The sequence below is a fragment of the Dermacentor albipictus genome, chromosome 3 (assembly GCF_038994185.2).
Source record: "Dermacentor albipictus isolate Rhodes 1998 colony chromosome 3, USDA_Dalb.pri_finalv2, whole genome shotgun sequence".
NCBI classification, from domain to species: Eukaryota; Metazoa; Arthropoda; class Arachnida; order Ixodida; family Ixodidae; genus Dermacentor; species Dermacentor albipictus.
In genome coordinates this window covers 156,203,075-156,224,287 of record NC_091823.1, presented here as the reverse complement: position 1 = coordinate 156,224,287, position 21,213 = coordinate 156,203,075, and the positions used below count along the sequence as shown (strand labels likewise).

The 21,213-nt window shown below is 47.6% G+C and overlaps 3 protein-coding genes and 3 non-coding genes across 6 annotated transcripts in view; 5 read left to right on the top strand and 1 right to left on the bottom strand.

The window, feature by feature from the left end:
- Positions 1-21,213, bottom strand: part of LOC135920590 (uncharacterized) — an 80,867-nt gene that overhangs the window by 22,394 nt on the left and 37,260 nt on the right. The gene's annotated exons all lie outside the window — the stretch shown is intronic.
- On the top strand, positions 1,078-1,149 carry TRNAD-GUC (transfer RNA aspartic acid (anticodon GUC)). The gene has a single exon. It is a non-coding gene; the product is annotated as a tRNA-Asp (tRNA).
- TRNAD-GUC (transfer RNA aspartic acid (anticodon GUC)) lies at positions 7,759-7,830 on the top strand. Its single transcript has one exon. It is a non-coding gene; the product is annotated as a tRNA-Asp (tRNA).
- Positions 10,181-13,002, top strand: LOC135910462 (uncharacterized). The gene has a single exon (XM_065442497.2). The coding sequence runs from the start codon at positions 11,623-11,625 to the stop codon at positions 12,832-12,834; it is 1,212 nt and encodes a 403-aa protein (XP_065298569.2). The 5' UTR covers positions 10,181-11,622; the 3' UTR covers positions 12,835-13,002.
- Positions 12,947-13,018, top strand: TRNAD-GUC (transfer RNA aspartic acid (anticodon GUC)). The gene has a single exon. It is a non-coding gene; the product is annotated as a tRNA-Asp (tRNA).
- Positions 19,204-20,435, top strand: LOC135920587 (uncharacterized). Its single transcript, XM_065454908.1, has one exon. The coding sequence runs from the start codon at positions 19,228-19,230 to the stop codon at positions 20,416-20,418; it is 1,191 nt and encodes a 396-aa protein (XP_065310980.1). The 5' UTR covers positions 19,204-19,227; the 3' UTR covers positions 20,419-20,435.

The window sequence follows — 21,213 nt, the reverse complement described above, 5'->3', positions numbered from 1 at the left end:
CGAGCTAATCATCCCTATAGGTATAGAATTCATGATTCAACTCTAAAAGTAAGCAAGGAATTTAAATATCTAGGTGTGTTTTTTACTTCTGATTTACGATGGAACAAGCATGTTAACTATATTGGAAATAAGGCAGCATCAGTTTTGGGATTCTTGCGGCGCAATTTTAATCATTTACCGAGTAACTTGAAGACGCAGTTGTACTTTAGTCATGTACGTTCATTACTTGAATATGGATGTGTTTGTTGGGACCCACACACATCTGAGCTTATAAACAAATTAGAAAAAATCCAGAATAGGGCAGTTAGATTTGTTCTTGGTAATTATAGCCGGCAGCTTAGCATGACAGAAAGCAAACTTAAACTTAAATGGCAAGAGCTGAAGGATGGTAGAAAGCATATTAGATTAAAATTTTTCCACGATATTTATTATTCTAAAACAGGCATAAACCGCGAAAAATATATCCAGGCACCACATTATATATCTAGGCGACTTGACCACTGTCTGAAGGTCAGGGAATTTTCTTGTAGGGGTGACGTCTTTCGTTATTCTTTTTTTGTTAGAACTGTTCGAGATTGGAACAGTTTGCCATCGACCATTGTATATATTACAGAAAATGATGCTTTTTACCACGCATTGAACTAATTTATTGATGTATTGATTCAAGTTTGTAACCTCCCTGCTGTAATGCCCTACGGCGCGATGCAGGTAACTAATAAATAAATAAATAAAATTCATGTTTTTTCGTATTGTATCGCTAACAGGCAATAAAAAAAAACTCGTTAGTATAGTGGCCAGTATCCCCGCCTGTCACGCGGGAGACCGGGGTGCGATTCCCCGACGGGGAGTGTTTCTTTTTTCCTTCTCGTTTGCGAGCGCACTTGACGATCCCCCCGAGTAGCTGTCTATTTTTTCCCACTTGTGGGCATGACTGCGCCAACGGTTTTGCGTTTTTTTTTTCAAATCTGGTATATACTGCATTAGCTGACACCTCGCCTGTCTCCTCGTTAGTATAGTTGCGTTTTGTTCTGTTGTTCTTTAACGTGTGATGTACCAATCAGCGAATTAAAAAAAAAATCCTCGTTAGTATAGTGGCCAGTATCCCCGCCTGTCACGCGGGAGACCGGGGTTCGATTCCCCGACGGGGAGTGTTTCTTTTTTCCTTCTTGTTTGCGAGCGCACTCGACGATCCCCCCGAGTAGCTGTCTATTTTTTCCCACTTGTGGGCATGACTGCGCCAACGGTTTTGCGTTTTTGTTTTTCAAATCGTGTATATACTGCTTTAGCTGACACCTCGCATGTCTCCTCGTTAGTATAGTGGCCAGTATCCCCGCCTGTCACGCGGGAGACCGAGGTTCGATTCCCCGACGGGGAGTGTTTCTTTTTTCCTTCTCGTTTGCGAGCGTACTCGACGATCCCCCCGAGTAGCTGTCTATTTTTTCCCACTTGTGGGCATGACTGCGCCAACGGTTTTGCTTTTTTTTTTCAAATCTGGTATATACTGCTTTAGCTGACACCTCGCATGTCTCCTCGTTAGTATAATTCCACTTCCGGCCACCGCAGTGAACGGTCGCGGAATGTTTTGCTCCGAAGGGGCGGTTACAGCGGACCAGCAGGGCCGCGGTATCAGGTTGAACGACACACCGAAGGATGACTACCAGGTTATTTTGCCGCAACTACCTACAGGATCGACAGTTACAACGACTGTTTTTTTGCACGGAGACGTGAAGGCGAGGCCCTACCGAGTCGAGCATTTCCGTGAGGCACTTGACTATCTGCAGCTGATGCCCGAAGTGGAGGCCCTCGGCGCCTATCAGATGAACCATGTTTGGGCCATCACTTTCAAGGACGAAAAGGGCAAACAAAAGATTTTGTCTGCTCCAACCTTCAGCGTAAAGGACCACCGATGCATGGTAATAGACCCTCGAAATCAAGACGTCAGGATGAAGCTGTATTGGCTTCTACATACGACTCCGGACGACGAAGTCAGAGGTGCCCTGGCGCCTTTTGGCAAGGTCAGCGAAATTTCGAGGGAAAAGTGGCGCGTTGCAGGCTGCAACGACAAAGGCTCCCACACGCGCCTGGTGTCCCTACGGCTGAAGGTAGGCGTTACCGTGGAGGACCTGCCTCATCAACTCCGCGTCGGGGAAGACCATGCGCTCGTGCACGTCCCAGGCAGACCCCCGCTCTGCCTCCGGTGCCATGGCACCGGTCACATACGGCGCGAGTGCCGAGTCCCGCGTTGCAAGCTCTGTCGTCGCTATGGCCACGACGAGAGTCAATGCGCGCGTAGCTACGCCAGTGTGACCGGAACTGGGCGAAGCGACACCGTCGATGAGCACCTCATGGACCAAGTCGACGCGGAGGAGACCGTCAGTGGAGGCGAAAAGCCGACAACGTCGGGTGCCACGCCTTCTGTCCCATCCGAAAACAAGGGACCTATGAAATCTGCGTCTAGCGTAAATGGAAAGAACAACGAACCACAAAATACGTCAGAGGCTGAGAAAACCCCTAGCAACTGTGCTACCGTTAGCGAAACAGTCGAGACGGAAGAGAGCGGAACCGCAATGGAGGGCATCAACTCGGAAGAAGCAAAAACCAACCCTGGCGTCGCCGTCTCAAAGAGACCACGGGAAATCACCATAGAAGACGACAACCGCGAGAAGGTCAACGCCGGTGAACCGCCCCCAAAGGCAGGGTCCCATCGTAGGGCTCCCCTGAAGGTGAAGCCCAACGTGCCTCCAGACAGGAGGACTACACCGACAGGGCCTCCGCGTTAGCGGAGGGCTGCTGTCCGAGAGACAACTTTATCGCTAGACTGGAGCGGGACGCGCAGCACGAAACGTCGCCATGCCTACCGACAAGGAAAACGCCCCGGCTTCGCCATGCTTGACGAAGCACTCAGAATTAGAGCAATATAACTGTGTAAGTGTGCATCCTGTCAATTCAGCACAATCACCCAGCGGTCCGCTTGCCCTTTCGCTTTCTATGAACTCAACGTCCTTATCGGCATTAAGAATAGGCACGCTGAATGTGCGCGGTCTCACGGCAAGAAAGCGGCAAGTGCAGTTAAGACGTCTGCTAAAAGAAAATAGCATCGATATTCTAGCCTTACAGGAATCGAAAATAGACAGCGAGGAGCAAGCGGACCACATGGTCCAAACTTACGCATTAGATTTCAACGTTTGTGTTTGCCATGCCGTTGGAAAGTCTGGCGGTTGTGCTATCTTTCTGAAACGAGGTATCGGAATCGTTGAAGAGGGTGTTATCACCTCTGATGACGGACGGTTAGCATTGTGCGACTTTTATTTAAACCAAGTACAATGGCGAATTATATGTGTGTACGCGCCGAACCAAATTTCAGAAAGAAAAGTTTTTTTTGATTGTGTCGCTGGCTTTCTAAAGTGTGACAGGCAACTCATTTTGCTTGGCGATTTTAATTGTATTTGCATGCCCGAAGACTCAGTTAAGAATGAACCTGTACGAGACAAAAGTGCCCTACAGCTTAAGGCGTTGGTGGATGAATGTGGCCTTGTTGATGTAGGGGATATATTCCGTGGAAATCAAATGCAATTTACCCACTTTCAGGGCCAAAGCCACGCACGATTAGATCGCGTTTATATCTCTTCGGATGTTATGTCTATGTGCTGTAACTATGCCGTGAAACATGTTAGTTTTAGTGATCATAGCTTCGTAATGTTTGAAATAGGCAGAAAGCGCAAAGTCTCTGCATTCAACTGGGAACTGTGGAAATTAAATGAACAGCTCTTAACCGACGACACATTTGTCCAAATAGTACGCGAGAAATTGGAAATAGTGTCCACGAGTCACACAAATTTCATCGAAGCTTGGGAACAATTCAAGTGCGAAGTTAAACTAAGTGCAATAGACAAATCATGCATACTACGACATAAAGAAAAACAAAAGGAAAAGGAACTACAGTGCACACTTGATTTCCTTTTGAATGCAGAGACTACAATACCGGGCTTGTTTAAAAGTGAAGTCGAAGTTGTTAAAAGACAGATGGAACAGATGGAAGAAGAAAAATATAAAGGCGCTGTTATTAGAGCGCGTTCAGAGAGGCTTTGGTTAGGCGAAAGACCAACTAAGAGGGCGATTGGTGAAGAAAAAAGATATGCAACAAAAAACGAAATAAATGAAATTCGCTACCATAACGAAGTGTCGACAGATAAGAGCGTCATTGAAACAGCATTTGTAGAGCGATACCGTAGTTTGCTCGGCACAGAAGTGCAAGTAAATGACATATTTATAAACAACTATGTTAAGCAAATGCCAAGGCTCGACGAGGATATTAAACTAGAGCTTGAAAGACAAATTACTAGAGATGAAATCAAACAAGCAATTGAAGATTTGAGCAAAGGAAAGACGCCTGGGCCAGACGGCCTCGGATCAGCGTTCTATAAAGTTTTTAAGAATGAAGTAGCAGAAATACTATACCATGTTATAGCAGAAGCCTATGATAGTAAACAAATGCCTCCATCGTTCAAACTAAGTCACGTAGTTCTAATTCCTAAAACCGATGAACCTTCCAAATTGCAGTCAGTAGAATCTTATCGGCCCATAAGTCTGACAAATGTAGATTATAAGATCTTTATGAAAGTAGTAGCAAGAAGACTCCAGTCAGTAATTACAGCTATAGTTGGCCCACATCAAACATGCGGGTTTAAAGGACGAAGCATATTCACAAACATACATACTACCAGAAGCATACTAGAAGGTTGTGACGCTTTTTCCGGAAAGATAGCAATGCTTCAACTAGATCTAGAGAAAGCTTTCGACAAAGTCGCACATAGCATACTGTTCGCAGTGCTAGAACAAGTTAACGTAGGCAGCATAATAAGTGAAGGCGTGAAAATGGCATATAAAAACTGTACTACTAAGCTTATCAATAACAAACAGCTTAGCGAAGGAATACCAGTAAGGTCTAGTGTGCGCCAAGGATGCCCAACCTCAAGCCTGCTATTCGCCATATATCTTGAACCGTTCTGTTTAAAGATTCTGAACAACAAAACGATATGCGGCTATCGCTTCTTAACGCACGAAATTAAAATCCTCTTATACGCAGACGACATCGCAATCTTTTGCCGAACTCAAAAAAGCATCGAAAGTGCCATTAAGGAAGCAAAAATATTTTGCAGCCTAACTGGAAGCGCCATTAGTTGGCAAAAGTGCCTAGGATTCTGGCACGGCGAATGGGACGAGAGGCCGACACAATTAGAAGGTATAAGATTTACTGATACGCCGGGCAAATACCTTGGCATTCCATTGAAACACTATCGCGGAAACAAAGACCAATGGGTGGGTGAAATTGACCGGGTTAAATCCCAAACAACAAAATGGGGCGGACGCGATTTCTCAATCTTTATACGTGCAACTGTGTGTAATATGTTCATGGTAACAAAAGTTTTCTATATGATGCAAGTGCTTTGCATGGCAAGGATGTCTGTGCAGAAGTTACACAGACTGTTTGCTGTTTTTATTTGGGGGTCGAACTGCGAGCGTACTAGTCGTCTGAACTTGTTTCAGTTGGTTAAAAACGGAGGGCTAGGCTTATCGCATTTATTTCTTAAACAAGTTGTTACACGGTTCTTTTTCTTGAGGCAACAGAACGATGCTTTCCTACAGAGTATTTGTCAAGTGTTTTTGAGCCAGGCATTACCCGAATACATAGTGTCATCGTATTCTACTAATCATGTTCCATTGAAAGGGTTTTTGAAAGAAGTCATTGATGCTTTCCGTTTTTTGAAAAGCCACTTTTCGATTGAATATCTCTCGGATGTAACAAAGAAAAAATTGTACAGAGACTTGCTTGATGTGATGTGTCCTCTGCCGATCTATCGTTCCTTATATGTACTAGGACGAGAACGTAATGTTTTGAGTCGCGTTAAAAAGATGCCTGTTAGAGCGTCGACCAAGACGTTTTTCTTCTTTCTTCACACCGGCACGCTCCCTGTAAAACCCTGGCTTAAAGAAAAAGGTATTTTCGTCCCTTGGAGTACTAACTGTACAATATGCAATAAGCCCGAAACCATCGAGCACGTATTTTTAGACTGTTCAGACTCGGTTTTTCTGTGGGACATTTTACAACGGACCCTCAAAAAGCAACTTCCACTTACACCTCACGGGATTCGATTTCTGCCGTTTGATCAGACAGGGGACGTGCCGTGTGATCTCCTGATGTTGTTGACAATGCACAGTGTATGGAAGACACGAATGGATATAAGACACGAGAATGTTAAATCACAACCGTCAAAAGTGTACTTCAGAGAGGCTGTCATGTACGTCCGCGACGTCTACAGGACACTTTCCGATCCTCCAGAATGGCTACCTGTGTTTGATCAGTTGCTAACACAAGAGCCCTACTAACCTAACAACACGAGGCAAAGTACGAGTCTCGTTTTTAATGCAACTTATGTGTATGTATGTGGAATTCCAGCAAGAATTCCTGTCCATTGTACGAGGCATACGCGGCCGTGGCGGTTAGAGAAGATGGAACACCGGTGGCGTGCTGCACAGTCAGTGGCGTCGAGACGGTTGAAGCTGAGGAAGTAGCCATAGCCTTGGCCCTCAGCCAAAGGGGGGTAAATGTGGTCATCAGCGACTCCAAAAACGCTGTGAGAAATTACGAATCGGGGAGGGTGACGGAGACTGCCATCCGTATATTAAACAGGGAAGGAGGACCCCGGCAGCTTGTTCTGCTCGTTTGGGCACCAGCTCACCAGGGACTTAGAGGGAACGAGGAGGCTCATTCGGTCGCCCGAGGTCTCACTTACCGGTCGACCCCCGGAAGCCCCCAAACCACCGAAACTATAATCAGAAGAGAGGATATGCGCGCATACCATGAAATCATAGCATACTATAGACTCAATCGCCAAATCTACCCGGGAGCGGACAGAACGCTCAGTAAGAAAGATGAGGTGATGTGGAGGAAATTGCAGACGGGGGTTTTTCCAAACCCCGTACTCTACAGCAAGTGGCATCCAGGAGTGTACAGGTCAAAGTGCAGGTTCTGTGATGAGACAGCAAATCTGGTTCACATGGTGTGGACATGTCCGGCTAAACATGATAACTCGCGAACTCTAGAATCCTGGGAGGCTTTGCTCCGCAGCCCAGACCCCAACGTCCAGCGGGACATCATCGGTCAAGCCCTTGCTGCTGCTGCGTCTCAAGGCATTCCGGCCGACGGCTAGGGGCGAAGGGGGAGAAGCATTTCTCTTCTGACGTTCATTGACTGGTGTTTTTAATAAAGTTCTTCCTCCTCCTCCTCGTTAGTATAGTGGCCAGTATGACTGCGCCAACGATTCGGCATTTTTTTTTTCAAATCGTGTATATACTGCTTTAGCTGACACCTCGCATGTCTCCTCGTTAGTATAGTGGCCAGTATCCCCGCCTGTCACGCGGGAGACCGGAGTTCGATTCCCCGACGGGGAGTGTTTAATGAGAGCAGCATTCCGGGCAAGTTGGTAATCCATTGCTTAAAAGTTATTGCGCGACATAAAAAACGACACGGACGTGAAAGGTGTGTCGTCTTCTTTCACGTCCGTGTCGTTTTTTATGTCGCGCAATAACTTTTAAGCAGGGGAGTGTTTCTTTTTTCCTTCTCGTTTGCGAGCGCACTCGACGATCCCCCCGAGTAGCTGTCTATTTTTTCCCACTTGTGGGCATGACTGCGCCAACAGTTTTGCGTTTTTTTTTTCAAATCGGGTATATACTGCTTTAGCTGACACCTCGCATGTCTCCTCGTTAGTATAGTGGCCAGTATCCCCGCCTGTCACGCGGGAGACCGGGGTTCGATTCCCCGACGGGAAGTGTTTCTTTTTTCCTTCTTGTTTGCGAGCGCACTCGACGATCCCCCCGAGTAGCTGTCTATTTTTTCCCACTTGTGGGCATGACTGCGCCAACAATTTTGCGTTTTTGTTTTTCAAATCGTGTATATACTGCTTTAGCTGACACCTCGCATGTCTCCTCGTTAGTATAGATTCCACTTCCGGCCACCGCCGTGAACGGTCGAGGAATGTTTCGCTCCTCTGGGGCGGTGTCAGCGGCTATGTCTAGCCGTGGAAACCGGAATGCAGCCAGTGCCAACCAGGATTATGAAATTATTTTACCTGCTCTACCAACCGGTCGTATTGTTTTAAACACTGTATTTCTTCATGCGGATGTTCGTGGAAGGCCCTACCGTGTCGAAGATATTCGTGATGCACTGGGTGCTCTGGCAATGCTCCCTGACGTTGAAGCGTTAGGGGCATACCAAATGAACCATGTGTGGGCGGTCACGCTGAAGACTACGGAGGCTAAGAATAGGTTGCTTTCTGCAACTGAAGTGATCGTGAAGGAGCGCCGTTGTCTCATCGTAGATCCAAACAACCAAGATGTTCGACTAAAGCTGCATTGGGTCCTTCACTATGTGGACGACGAGGACATACGGACCGCGTTTGCACCCTACGGAAAAGTCACCGAAGTCGCAAGAGAGCGATGGCGAACGGAAGGGTTGTCGGACAAAGGCTCTACTACGCGTATTATCAGTCTTCAGCTCAAGGCAGGCTACACGAAGGAAGACATCCCACATCAACTACGAGTGGCAGGTGACCTGACATTGGTCGTGGTGGCTGGAAGAGCTCCACTCTGCCTAAGGTGTAAAGGGACTGGCCACATACGAGGCGAATGTCGTGTTCCTCGGTGCGCGTTATGCAGACGTTTTGGCCACGCTGAGGAAGAGTGCGTGAAGACTTATGCGAAGGTCACAGGCCGATCTGCGTGGGACGACAACGCAGAGCTACAAATGGACGAATCGGAAGCTGAGGATGTTTCTACCAGCAAGACCAGAGAACCCGAACAAGAGGAAACGCCCCCTTCGTCGCATTCACCCAACGTTAACAAAGAGGAAGAGGATAAAGGTGAGCAAGTTGTACAACCTGCGCTGCCTCCCACGACGAATACCTGCGCGTCCAACAGTTCAGGGAAAAAAAAACCACCAAGAGTCAGTCAATGCCTCTAGAAAAATCCGAAGATGTCAACATGAAGGATTGGAAGACCAGTGCAGGGAAGAGAACACGCGAGGAAACAGCAGCAGCGAACGCGGCCTCAAACGAGCCCACTGTCAGCGAGCCACCCACTAAAGCGGCTCAAGGACGCCGCACGAGCTTCAAGCCAAAGCCCAACGTACCACCGGACCGTCATTTTCCGGGGGGCACGTAGCCCCCTGTTTCAGTGAAGCCCGGGTCAGCCTCCTGGTTCCGACGCTACACATGCTAAAGGTGGGCGAGGACAAGCTAAGGGGCTAGTACCCCAGTTCCTTCTTTCTGAGGCACTCATGGTGTGTTTCCACGTGGCAACTGAAGATAGAAAAGCCTCCAGTCAAAATTTTCAGCCTCGCACAGAACAAGGTGAGCGCCATGCGACCTGTTTGATTATTCTTATAAATGGCAGTAAAACTTGATGCACCGCTTAGCATAGGCACGTTAAACGTGCGGGGCCTTTCTGCAAGGCGTCGACAGTACCAAGTAAGCCGTCTTTTACTGGAAAATGACCTTGACATCGTAGCAATTCAAGAAACTAAAGTCGAAAGCCAAGATCAAACAGATCGCATGGTAGAACCTTTTACTGGACGCTACTATGTATGCGTATGTCACGCAGTAGGTTCGTCCGGAGGGTGTGCCTTGTTGCTACGCAGCTCCCTGGGAATTGTAGTAGAGACCGTGACTGTGTGTAAAACTGGACGGTTAGTTGTGTGTGATTTTCTTTTCTCTGCTTTGAAGTGGCGGGCAATATGTTTGTACGCGCCTAACAGAGAAACCGAGCGCTCAGCTTTTTTTGAAAGCCTTGGATCCTTTTTAAACTCTGAAAGAGTGATTCTAATGCTTGGTGATTTTAACTGTGTGTGTGCTTCTGCTGATAGAATAAAGAATGAACCGGTACGCGATAATAGTGCCATGAAATTAACGGCAATAGTTCAGGATCATTGCCTAGAAGATATTGGTCATATTGCAGCTGGCGGAAAACCGCCACAGTTCACTCATTTCCAACGCACAAGCCATGCACGCTTGGACAGATATGTATCAGCAAATATAGTGCCACTGTGCCAAGATTATAACGTAAAACATGTTTCATTCAGTGATCACAGTTTGGTTATGGTTTCCTTAGGAGCAAAGCACAAAGGGTCGTCATTCAGTTGGACACTTTGGAAGTTTAATGATAAGCTTCTGGACAATGATAGCTTTGTGAGCAAAGCAAAAGAATGCATAGAAAGACTACTGGCTAAAACGGATAGTTTTATCGCTGAATGGGAGCTGTTCAAACAAGAGATTAAGATCATTGCAATCGAGAGGGCATGCGCACTACGCCGCAGTGAAAGAAACGAAGAAAATGTGCTCCGTAGTCAATTAGACTATTTGCTGAACGCAGAAAGCGCACAACCAGGGGCATTAAATAATGAAATTAAAGATGTCAAAAACAAACTGGAAGCAATAGATGTCGAAAGATACAAGGGAGCCATTGTTCGCGCTCGTGGCGAAAGACTGTGGTTGGGAGAAACGCCTACTAAGCGCTCGCTAGCGGATGAGAAAAGTTATGCCGCCAAAAATGAAATAAAAGAAATACAGTACGAGGGCGTTATTACAAAAGACAAACAGATAATTGAACTTGCTTTTGTAGAGTACTTTAAAAATCTGTTAGGACATAACATTGATATTGCAACTGGCTTTGAACATGAGTACCTTCACTTAATGCCAAGGTTAGATGATGACGTGAAGACCCGCCTTGAAGCAGATATCACCGTACGCGAAATTGAAGACGCAATTGATGAGTTATCCGTAGGCAAATCTCCAGGCCCGGATGGTTTAAGCAGTTGTTTCTACAAAGCTTTTAAAGTAGATCTGGCAAAAGCCCTGCATCATGTAATAACCGAAGCATATAATGAAAATGCAGTGCCCCTATCTTTCAACTGTTCTCACGTTGTATTAATACCCAAGACAGATGACCCAGTCAAACTTCTATCGGTCTCGTCCTATCGACCGATAAGCTTAAGCAATGTAGATTACAAAATATATATGAAAGTACTGGCAAAAAGATTACAAACCGTGATCACAGTTTTGGTAGGACCCCACCAGACATGTGGGATCAGGGGACGCTCGATATTTACTAACATTCACGTTACCAGAAGTGTACTTGAATACTGCGATGACTTTTCAGAACGGGTAGCAATGTTACAGCTTGATCTAGAAAAAGCTTTCGATCGTGTATCACATCAAATTCTATTTAGTCTTTTGGAATATACTAATGTTGGATCTGTGATTGCGACTGGTGTGAAAATGTGTTACACTCACAGTTCAGCTAGCATAATCGTAAACAAAAGTGTCAGCGAAAGTTTCAAAGTGTAGTATTCGGCAAGGGTGTCCATTATCATCATTATTGTTTGCAATTTTTCTCGAACCTTTCTGCTTAAAAATTCTCAATAATGACACAATACATGGTTTCAAATTACTCGCAAGTGAAGTTAAAATACTGTGTTATGCTGACGACATAGCAGTCTTCTGTGGCGATAAGGAAAGCGTTAAGGAGACCGTTAAAGAAGCAGAACTTTTTTGCTCGCTCACAGGCAGTATGATAAATTGGAACAAATGTTTAGGCTTCTGGCATGGGCCGTGGGAAAACACATTAGATTATTTTGCTAATATGAAATGGACCGTGACACCTGTCAAATATCTCGGAGTGCCCTTAGAACATTATCGCGATACCACGCAATACTGGAACGAGGAAACCAAACGTGTTAGGGAGCAAACCGATAAATGGGGTGGGCGGGATTTCTCCGTTTTCGCGCGTGCTACAGTTTGCAATGTGTTTTTAGTCGCGAAAGTGTGGTATGTTCTTCAAGTGCTTTGTATGTCTCGTACCAACGTGCAGAAGTTGCACAGAGTCTTTGCAGTGATCGTGTGGCGTTCCACATGGGAAAGATGCCGCAGAACTAATTTATTTCGATCAGTCCGAAGCAGCGGACTCAGTTTATGTCATTTATTTCTCAAACAAGTTGTGTCAAGATTTATTTTTTTGCGCGACCAAAATAACGGATTTCTGCGAACAATTTTACAATTGCGAATGAGTGATGTAATTCCTGAATATGTTGTATCAAATGTCACAAAAAAAGGGAGTATTCGCGGCTTTCTTCGTGAGGTCGTTATGTCTTTTCGAATGCTAAAAGTGAGATTCTCAATGGAGTACCTAAGTAATGTACCAAAAAAGCGTTTATACAGGGATCTGATTGATATTATGTTGCCAGTGCCCATATATCGTGCCATGTATTGTGTAGGCTCGGAAGGAGACGTGTTGAAACGTGTTAAAAGAATGGCAGTCCGCTCCTCAGTTAAGACGTTCTTCTTTCAGCTCCATACCAATACCTTGCCTGTCAAACCGTGGTTGCAAGAGAGAGGACTGTTCGTACCGTGGTCAGTTAATTGTCTCATTTGTTCAAAGCCTGAGACAATCGAACACATTTTCTTAGAGTGCAGGGATGCAATATTCCACTGGGATGTTTTACAGAGAACACTGAAAAAAGAACTCCCCATATCACCCTACGGTATCCGCTTTCTCCCAGTTGAAAATGAAAACGACGTGCCCTATGACATGATCATGACGCTGAGCCTACACAGCATATGGAAAACACGAATGGCCGTACGAAATGCTGATGTGGACGCCAAACCAGCCAGACAATATTTTATTGAAAGTGTTTCACAAATAAGAGAAGTGTATAAATCTCAGGCTGAACCACCAGAGTGGTTACCTGTACTGGAAACCCTGGTGACCTTAAAGCGTTTTTGACACGAGAATTTCAAGAAGTGTGTGTAATGACTATGTAACAGTTTGTTTTGTTCTTACTTAAGTGTGGTCAATGTCCTGTATCTGTGATTATCCGGCAATAAAGAAAAAAAAATCCTCGTTAGTATAGTGGCCAGTATCCCCGCCTGTCACGCGGGAGACCGGGGTTCGATTCCCCGACGGGGAGTGTTTCTTTTTTCCTTCTCGTTTGCAGGCGCACGCGGCGGCGCTCCTCCCCAGTACCTGTGTCTATTTTTTTTTATTTATTGCCGGTCTTCGACATTGCTCAGACGATACAGTTAGCACACAATGTATCACAAATTCCAACCATTAGAAAAAAAAAAGGAAGGTGTGTAAGGAAAGAGACCGCACAATAGAGCCGTCTGTCCATATTGGACTGGCTTTGTCAAACTAAAATTCCTTCATGGCTGTCAGGGGTTCTAGCCTCGACAGCCAATCCGGTACACATTCTTCTGTTTTCTTCATTTCAATAAATCGCGACATACAATCTTTGAAGTAAGCACGAGCTGGCCTAGCGTCAAGATCGCAATGATACCCTGCCATACGAGCCCGCCATATACAGTGTAGAGCATTCAACATAACAAAGTCATAGGGAACCCCGTCGTCATCTTTGATGGCCAGATACCTGATACCTTGGGGGTCCACCGGTAGCTCTTTCTTCAGGGTTCGCTTTAAGACGTCCCAGAAGAAAACTGCCGCCCAGCAATGTAGGAAAACATGATCTATATTTTCGGGCTTTTTGCATATCAAGCAGTGCGACCCCCAAGGTACGAGACAACCCCGTTCCTCCAGAAACGTCTTCACGGAGAGCGTTCCTGTGTGTAGCTTAAAGAAGAAGGTCTTTACCCCTGGTGGCACCTGCATGTGTTTTACTCTTTTAAGTACATCCTGTCCTGGCCCTCCACTGTATATGGCTCTGTATAAGGGCACTGGGAAAACAATGTCGCATACATCTCTATACAATGTTTTCCTTTTCACTTCACAAAGGTAATCATTTGTAAAACGAACAGAAAGGAAGCGTACACTGTCAACCACTTACTTGAAATATCCGCGCAGCGTTCCACTCAAATTTGCCGTGCTAACAACATGTGCCGGCAAAGCGTTACTCAACCTTAGCTGACATACGGCGCGCAGAAAAGGATCGCGAACATCGCGAAAAAACAAAAATCGGTTTACAACTTGACGAACAAAAAGATGCGCCAGGCCCACACCCCCATCCTTCACTCTTCTGAACAAATTTGTTCGGCTGCACCTTTCCCATGTTGATCCCCAGATGAAAACTGCGAACACTCTGTGCAGCCTTTGCACATTTACTCTAGAACAATACAGTGTTTGCAAGACGTAATATAACTTAGTAATAAAAAACACATTACAAACTGTCGCTCTAGCAAAAATGGACAGGTTAGTACCTTTCCATTTGTCTACTTTTTCTTTCATTTCCTTCGTTTGATTCCTCCAGTATTCGTCGCTGCTATTATACCTGTCGAGGGGAACACCCAGATACCTGGTCGGAGTTTTCACCCAGTTCACGTTCGCGAAATAGTCGGGTGCAGAAAACCAGTCCCCGTGCCACAGCCCTAGCGATTTGCCCCAGTTTACTCTGCTACCCGTTACGGCACAGAAATGCTTTACTACAGATATTGTTTCCGTTACACTCGGTTTGTCAGTGCAACACACTGCAATGTCATCCGCATATGCGAGCAACTTCACTTCGGTCGCTGACAATCTGAAACCCCGTATTCCGTCATTTTCATTAATTGCTACACACATTGCTTCTACATAGATAGCAAATAACAGCGGGCTGAGGGGGCAGCCTTGGCGCACTGAACGCATGATGTTAATGGGGGCCCCCAGAGACTTGTTAACAATTAATCTTGTTGTGCAGTTCTGGTACGCCAAGGCCACGCCCTCAGTGATGATGGAACCGACATTAACATGATCTAAGATGGCAAACAAAATAACGTGAGCGACACAATCGAACGCTTTCTCTAGGTCGAGCTGAAGTACTGCAACACCTCCGCCCGTGACGTTACAGCACTCGAGCACACATAGCATCTTATGGATGTTTGAAAAAATAGATCGCCCTTTGATGCCACAAGTTTGATGGTCTGCGACTATTTCCTTGATGACGCCTTGAAGCCTGCTAGCTAAAACCTTCATAAATATTTTATAATCGATGTTTGTTAGTGAAATCGGTCTGTAGGATGACACGAATCTGAGTTTGTCTATTTGGTCGCTCTTCGGGATTAAAATGGTGTGCGTTTTTCCAAAGGAAGGTGGTAATGATTTCTTTTCGTATGCGTCATTAAATACATGCGCAAGCAAAGGCGCCAGCTCTCTTTTAAAAGCTTTGTATAGACCCGCGCTGAGTCCATCAGGTCCCGGCGATTTACCCAAGTTCAAATCGTCTATTGCCTTTTCAACTTCTCTCTCCATTATTTCTTCCTCTAATCGCTTTTTTACGTCATCGCTCAAACGTGGCATGCGATGCAGAAAACCTGCTTTAAAACCCTCAACATTCGCTTCCTGAAATGCGAAGAGCGACTGATAGTACTCAAAGAAGGCGCGCTGAATGCTATCACTGTCTTCAACGACATTCCCATTCACTAAGATCTGGTCGACATGGTTTCGTCGTCCATACGCCTTCTCTAAACCGAGCGCCCTTTTCGTGGGCGTCTCCCCTGCCGCTAGTGCATCTGCTCGTGCCCGCACGATGGCTCCTTGATAGCGTTCCTTGTCAAATAGTTCAAGTTTTTCTTTGACGTTTCGCACATCGTCTTTGTACGCACCAGGCTCTTTGCACTCAAGCGTTAGCAGCTGCCCAAGCAATGTTCTTAAACCCTTTTCTTTCATTTCCTTCTCGAATTTTATACAACTGGATCTTTCTATCGCTTTCATTTTAATCTTTTGCTTAAAACATTCCCACTTCTCGACGATTGTTCCCGCAGCATCACATTGAACTTCATTAATTGCATCCCGTACTACCTGTAAAAAGGGCTGGTCATTTAGTAACAAGGCATTCATTTTCCACATATCCCAGTTAAATACATGTCTCCTTTTCATTATACCTACGTTACATTTCACCAGGCAGTGATCTGAAAACGACACTGGTACTACACAGTAACCGTGGCATCTTGGGATTGTATCCAATGAAATGTACATTCGGTCTAAACGCGCATGGCTGCTGCCCTGAAAACGTGTAAAAGTAACTTGACGCCCCCCTTCCAGACATTCATAAACATCATCGAGTTCATTTTCATTAATTAAATTTGATAACACTTCACTGCTTCGGTCACGCATACCTGCATTATTGACTCTGTCTCCAGCACTCAACACACAATTAAAGTCACCTAACAGGAACACGCGCATATTACAACATACATATTGTGTAAGGTTCGAGAAAAAAACGGACACGCTCATCTACTGAATTCGGCGCATATACGCATATGACGCGCAGCTCAGCATCACACATAACAATATCACAGAGAACAATCCTTCCTGACTGACACGAAAAAATACTTTTGATCTGCAGTCCAGGCAGCTTTTTCACAAGAAGAACGCACCCTCCAGCCGTGCCTACCGCATGGCTAACCACCACAAAATACCTAGGCGTGAAACGTCGCACCATGCTCCCGGTCTGCTCTTCTCCTTCAACCTTAGTTTCCTGGACGGCTAGTACGTCTATGTCGTGGTCAGTGACCAACCGCAGGACCTGACTTTGCCTACGACTAGCCGCCAGCCCTCTCACGTTTAATGTGGCAATCCTAAGGGACGGTATTTGAGCCATCTTGATCTAAAAGAAAAGTAGGCCCGGAGCATGGTGCTTACCGCTCACGACTAGCCATCGGCTAGCCGCCTCCGGGACCTCCCGGCTTGTTGGTGTCCTTAGGCGTGGGCGCTTTGTCGACAGGCTTCTTTTCAGGTGGTATGTTGGGCTTTGGCTTGAATCCCAACCGCCTCCCATGAGGCGTCTTCGTCGGCGGTCCCTCACTGGTGCTGGTTGCCCGATCCTCATGGTCCTTCGTCTGGTCGTGGGTGCGCTTGACGGAGGCAGCAAGAGCACCAGTACGGTCGTCGTCGGTGACGCCCTCGTCCTGCTGCATTGCGGTCGCGTCGTCAGGTGCGTCTTCACTGACGCTTCCCGTCGCTTGCCCCTCAGTCGTGGCGACCTGCTCAGCCCTACTCGGTTTCTGGGTAGCCTCAGCCTCCTTTTCGTCTATCTCCAGAGTCGTCGTCCCACTAGTTGTGGCTGTCGACACCATGTCACCGGTTCCTTTAGCCGCGTCCTCCGCCTCGGCCACGTCCATCGCGTGCTCTGCCGCCACGTCAATAGCTGGTGGGCCTGTCACAGCGGCATAAGACTTGACGCAGTCAGCGTCGACGTGGCCGAAACGTCTGCACCGGGAACAGCGGGGGACTCTGCACTCTCGGCGGACGTGTCCCGTGCCGTGACAGCGAAGGCACTGCATCGGTCGACAAGGAACGACGACCAAGGCCAACTCACCGCCGACGCGGATCTGATGAGGAAGGTCTTCAACCTTCACGTTGCCCTTCAGTTTGAGAAGGACGGTCCTGGTCGTTGAGGTCTTGCTCCCCATGCCTTCCACGCGCCACCGCTCACGGCTCACCTCCTCCACCTTGCCGAAAGCCGCGAACGCCGTCCGGACGTCCTCGTCGGCAACGCCGTACAGCAACCAGTGAAGTCTAATCTTCACCTGCTGGTCCTGCGGGTCAACGATGAGGCACCGTCGTCCCTTTACTTGCAGTTCCTTGAGGGCAAGCAGCCTTTTCGTTGCAGTCGCATCGCAGAGGGTCACTGCCCAGACGTGGTTGATTTGGTACGCCCCTATGCATACCACGTCCGGAAGCAGTCCCGTCGGAAGAAGGGCGTCCCTGAAATCTTCCACCTTGTACGGTCTCGCACGTACATCACCGTGCAAAAACACGGTGTTAATCACCACTTGTCCTTTAGGCAGTTGCGGCAAAATAAACGCATAATCCTTATCATCGGCGAGCCTGTTTCCGCGGCCAAAAGTGGCCGCTGTCGCTGCTCCACTGGAGCCCATGATTCTGCTGACCGCTCAGCTCGGCTGCCGGAAGCAGAATGGTAGTACCTGTGTCTATCTTTTCCCACTTGAGGGCATGATTGCGCCAACAATTTTGCGATTTTAACGCGATAGCGTTAAGGAGCTCGTGTCGCAGAAAAGCCGGTGTCGTCGGCGTCGGGTGTCGGCGTCGGCGTTGACCGTGAGCGATAAATCATGGCAGGCGCTTCATAAATAAAAAGCAACTTCCAAGATTGGCCCGGTGGGAATCGAACCAGGGTCTCCGGAGTGTGAGACGGAGACGCTACCACTCAGCCACGAGTTTTTTTTTTCTTTATTGCCACTCAGCCACGAGTTCGATGCTTCCAAGCGGTGCAAACGCGCCTCTAGTGAATGCGGTGTTGCCTTCGAAACGAGCCGTGGAAAGTTATACTGCGGTGTATATCGGTAATTATGAACATGTAACGTACAGAAGTCACAATTACACGAGTTGCGAAGTGAGTTTCCGCTGCATTTCTTCTGCGCTTTCCGCACACGCAGAGCCATCTTGCGGCAAACACAGAAGACCCCCTCCTCTCAATGTACGGCGCTGCCCCGACAGGAGGCGCGCCGCGCGCGCATTGGGACCGCTGCCAGGCGCGACGCGGGACTCCCTCTCCCCTGACGACGCTTCGCCGTGCGCCCGGTTTAGATTACTATCTATCTCTCTGCCCGTGCCGATCACGACGTTTGGCTGGCGTAGATCGTTTCCCCTCCGAGACACCGAGTTCTTTGGTACGTTTCGTTCGCTCAGGCGCACGTTTCGTTGCCGCGCCGAACGCTGCGTTGCTCGACGCTCACCGCGTGATAGGTGGGCGCTAAGTCCGATGCGGGGCGCATCGTAAGTGATCGCTGTGCCGTAGCGCATTGTCTTATACCCCTTGGCGGGTCGACGGGAACGCTGTCGCGTCCCACTCTTGAAGGCGAAGCTTAAGCGTCCTCCAATTTTTTTTTTTTCAGATCGTGTATATACTGCTTTAGCTGACACTTCGCATGTCTCCTCGTTAGTATAGTGGCCAGTATCCCCGACTGTCACGCGGGAGACCGGGGTTCGATTCCCCGACGGGGAGTGTTTCTTTTTTTCCCTTCTTGTTTGCAGGCGCTCGCGGCGGTGCACTCGGCGCTCCTCTCCAGTAGCTGCCGCTATTTTTTCCCACTTGTGATTGCGCCAACTCATTCGCGATTTTTTTTTCAACTCTTTTATATACTGCTTTAGCTGACACCACGCATGTCTCCTCGTTAGTATAGTGGATTCTACTTCCGGCCGTGATAGCAAACGGACGTGTGTGGAATGTGCTCCGCCGGAGCGGTATCAGCGGCCCAGTCGGGCCGCGGAAACAGGTTTTTTGCTGATGAAGCCCTGGACTATCAAGTTATTCTGCCGTCGCTGCCAACAGGTGCGTCTGTAGCAAATACTGTTTTTCTTCACGGGGATTTGAAAGCCAGGCCTTACCGTGTAGAAGACTTTCGCGACACGTTGGTTCATCTCGGAGTGCTTCCTGAAGTGATAGCTTTGGGGGCGTTCCAGATGAACCATGTTTGGGCCGTCACTTTTAAAAGTGCAGAAGCTACGAAGAAGATGGTAGCAATTGGGGAAGTTCTGGTCAAGGAGAAACGGTGCCTTGTGGTTGACCCCGAAAATCAAGAAGTGCGCATCAAGCTTTACTGGGTGCTACATAATGTTCCGGACGAAGAAGTGCGCTCTGCTCTAGCACCGTACGGGAAAACCAGCGATATCTACAAGGAGCGCTGGCGAGTACACGGAATAGCTGACAAAGGCTCATCTACGCGCACGGTTGGTCTAAAGCTCAAGCCTGGTGTAACTCTAGAAGATTTACCCCATCAGTTGCGGGTTGCAGGAATCATGGCTCTACTCGTTGCGCCGGGACGCCCACCGCTATGCTTGAGGTGCCATGCCACAGGCCATATCAGGCGCGACTGCCGGGTACCGCGTTGTGCCAAATGTCGGCGATATGGCCACGATGAAAGCGTCTGCGTGCGAACCTACGCAAACGTGGCCGGAGTCAAAGCAAGCGATGAACTGTCGACGGAACATCTAATGGACGAGGCAGACGCGGCCGAAACTACCCCCGAGGCAGACAGCTCGCGAACTATTGGTGCAGCAAACGTGTCACATGTGAAGCAAAAGGCTGCAGTCAGTATTGCGGAAGACACAGCCATCGCTTCAACAGAGGCTGTAGAGACACTGGCGATGGGTGCTCCAACGAGCCAACACATTGCACCTGACGCGAGTGTCGAGCAAAGCCCTGAGACTACGGACGTCATTATGGCAAGTACCAGCAGCCCTGCACCAAAACGACTCCATGAGGATGGCAAGGAAGGGCACAAGACCGACCAGAATGCAACGGATGAGCCGCCTGTGAAAACGACACCCCATCGAAGGACTACATTTAAACCCGCACCGAAAATACCGCTCGAGCCACGGCCCGAGCGGAAACCGCCGGCCCCGCCGGCGACGTGACAAGGTGTCGAGCCTTCTTTTTTTTCCACCCGGACACTATCAGCGGAAGGGACCGGAAAGACAGTGTTTTGAAGTCGTCACGGCGAGGTCTAAATTCTAAACAAAATGGCTGGAATGACTGGGATTTTCTATAAAAATGTGAGTGTTTTGCCGTCTTGTGATAAGCAAGGGATACTATGCGGTTTGTGTTTATAAAAAAAATGGCTGTTACTTTCCGAACGCCTCTTTATGTAGGCACTGTTAACGTGCGGGGCCTATCGACACGGAGAAAGCAATACCAACTGAGTCGACTTTTTATGGAAAATGACTTGGACGTAATTGCCATACAGGAAACGAAGGTCGAAAGTCAGGAAGGAACAAACCGCATGGTTGAACCTTTTAGGGCGTACTACAATGTATGCGTTGCGCATGCAGTAGGTACAGCCGGTGGTTGTGCGCTGTTTCTGAAGCACACCACAGGCATATCTGTTGATAGTGTGTACGCGTGTGACACTGGACGACTTATTGTATGCGACATAACATTGCAAGCCCAGAAGTTCCGAATAGTTTGTTTACATGCTCCAAATGCATCAAGTGAGCGCCGATTGTTTTTCGAAAGTGTTGAACATTATCTTAATTGTGACAGGGCAATTATAATGATGGGGGACTTTAATTGCGTAACCAGAGTAGAAGACAGGACAAGAGATGCACCGATACGAGATGCGAGTGTGTCGGTACTAAATGCGCTGACTGAAGGTCACCTGTTAGAAGATGTAGGGTGTTTCCTGCCAAATGGCACATTGCCTCGGTTTACCC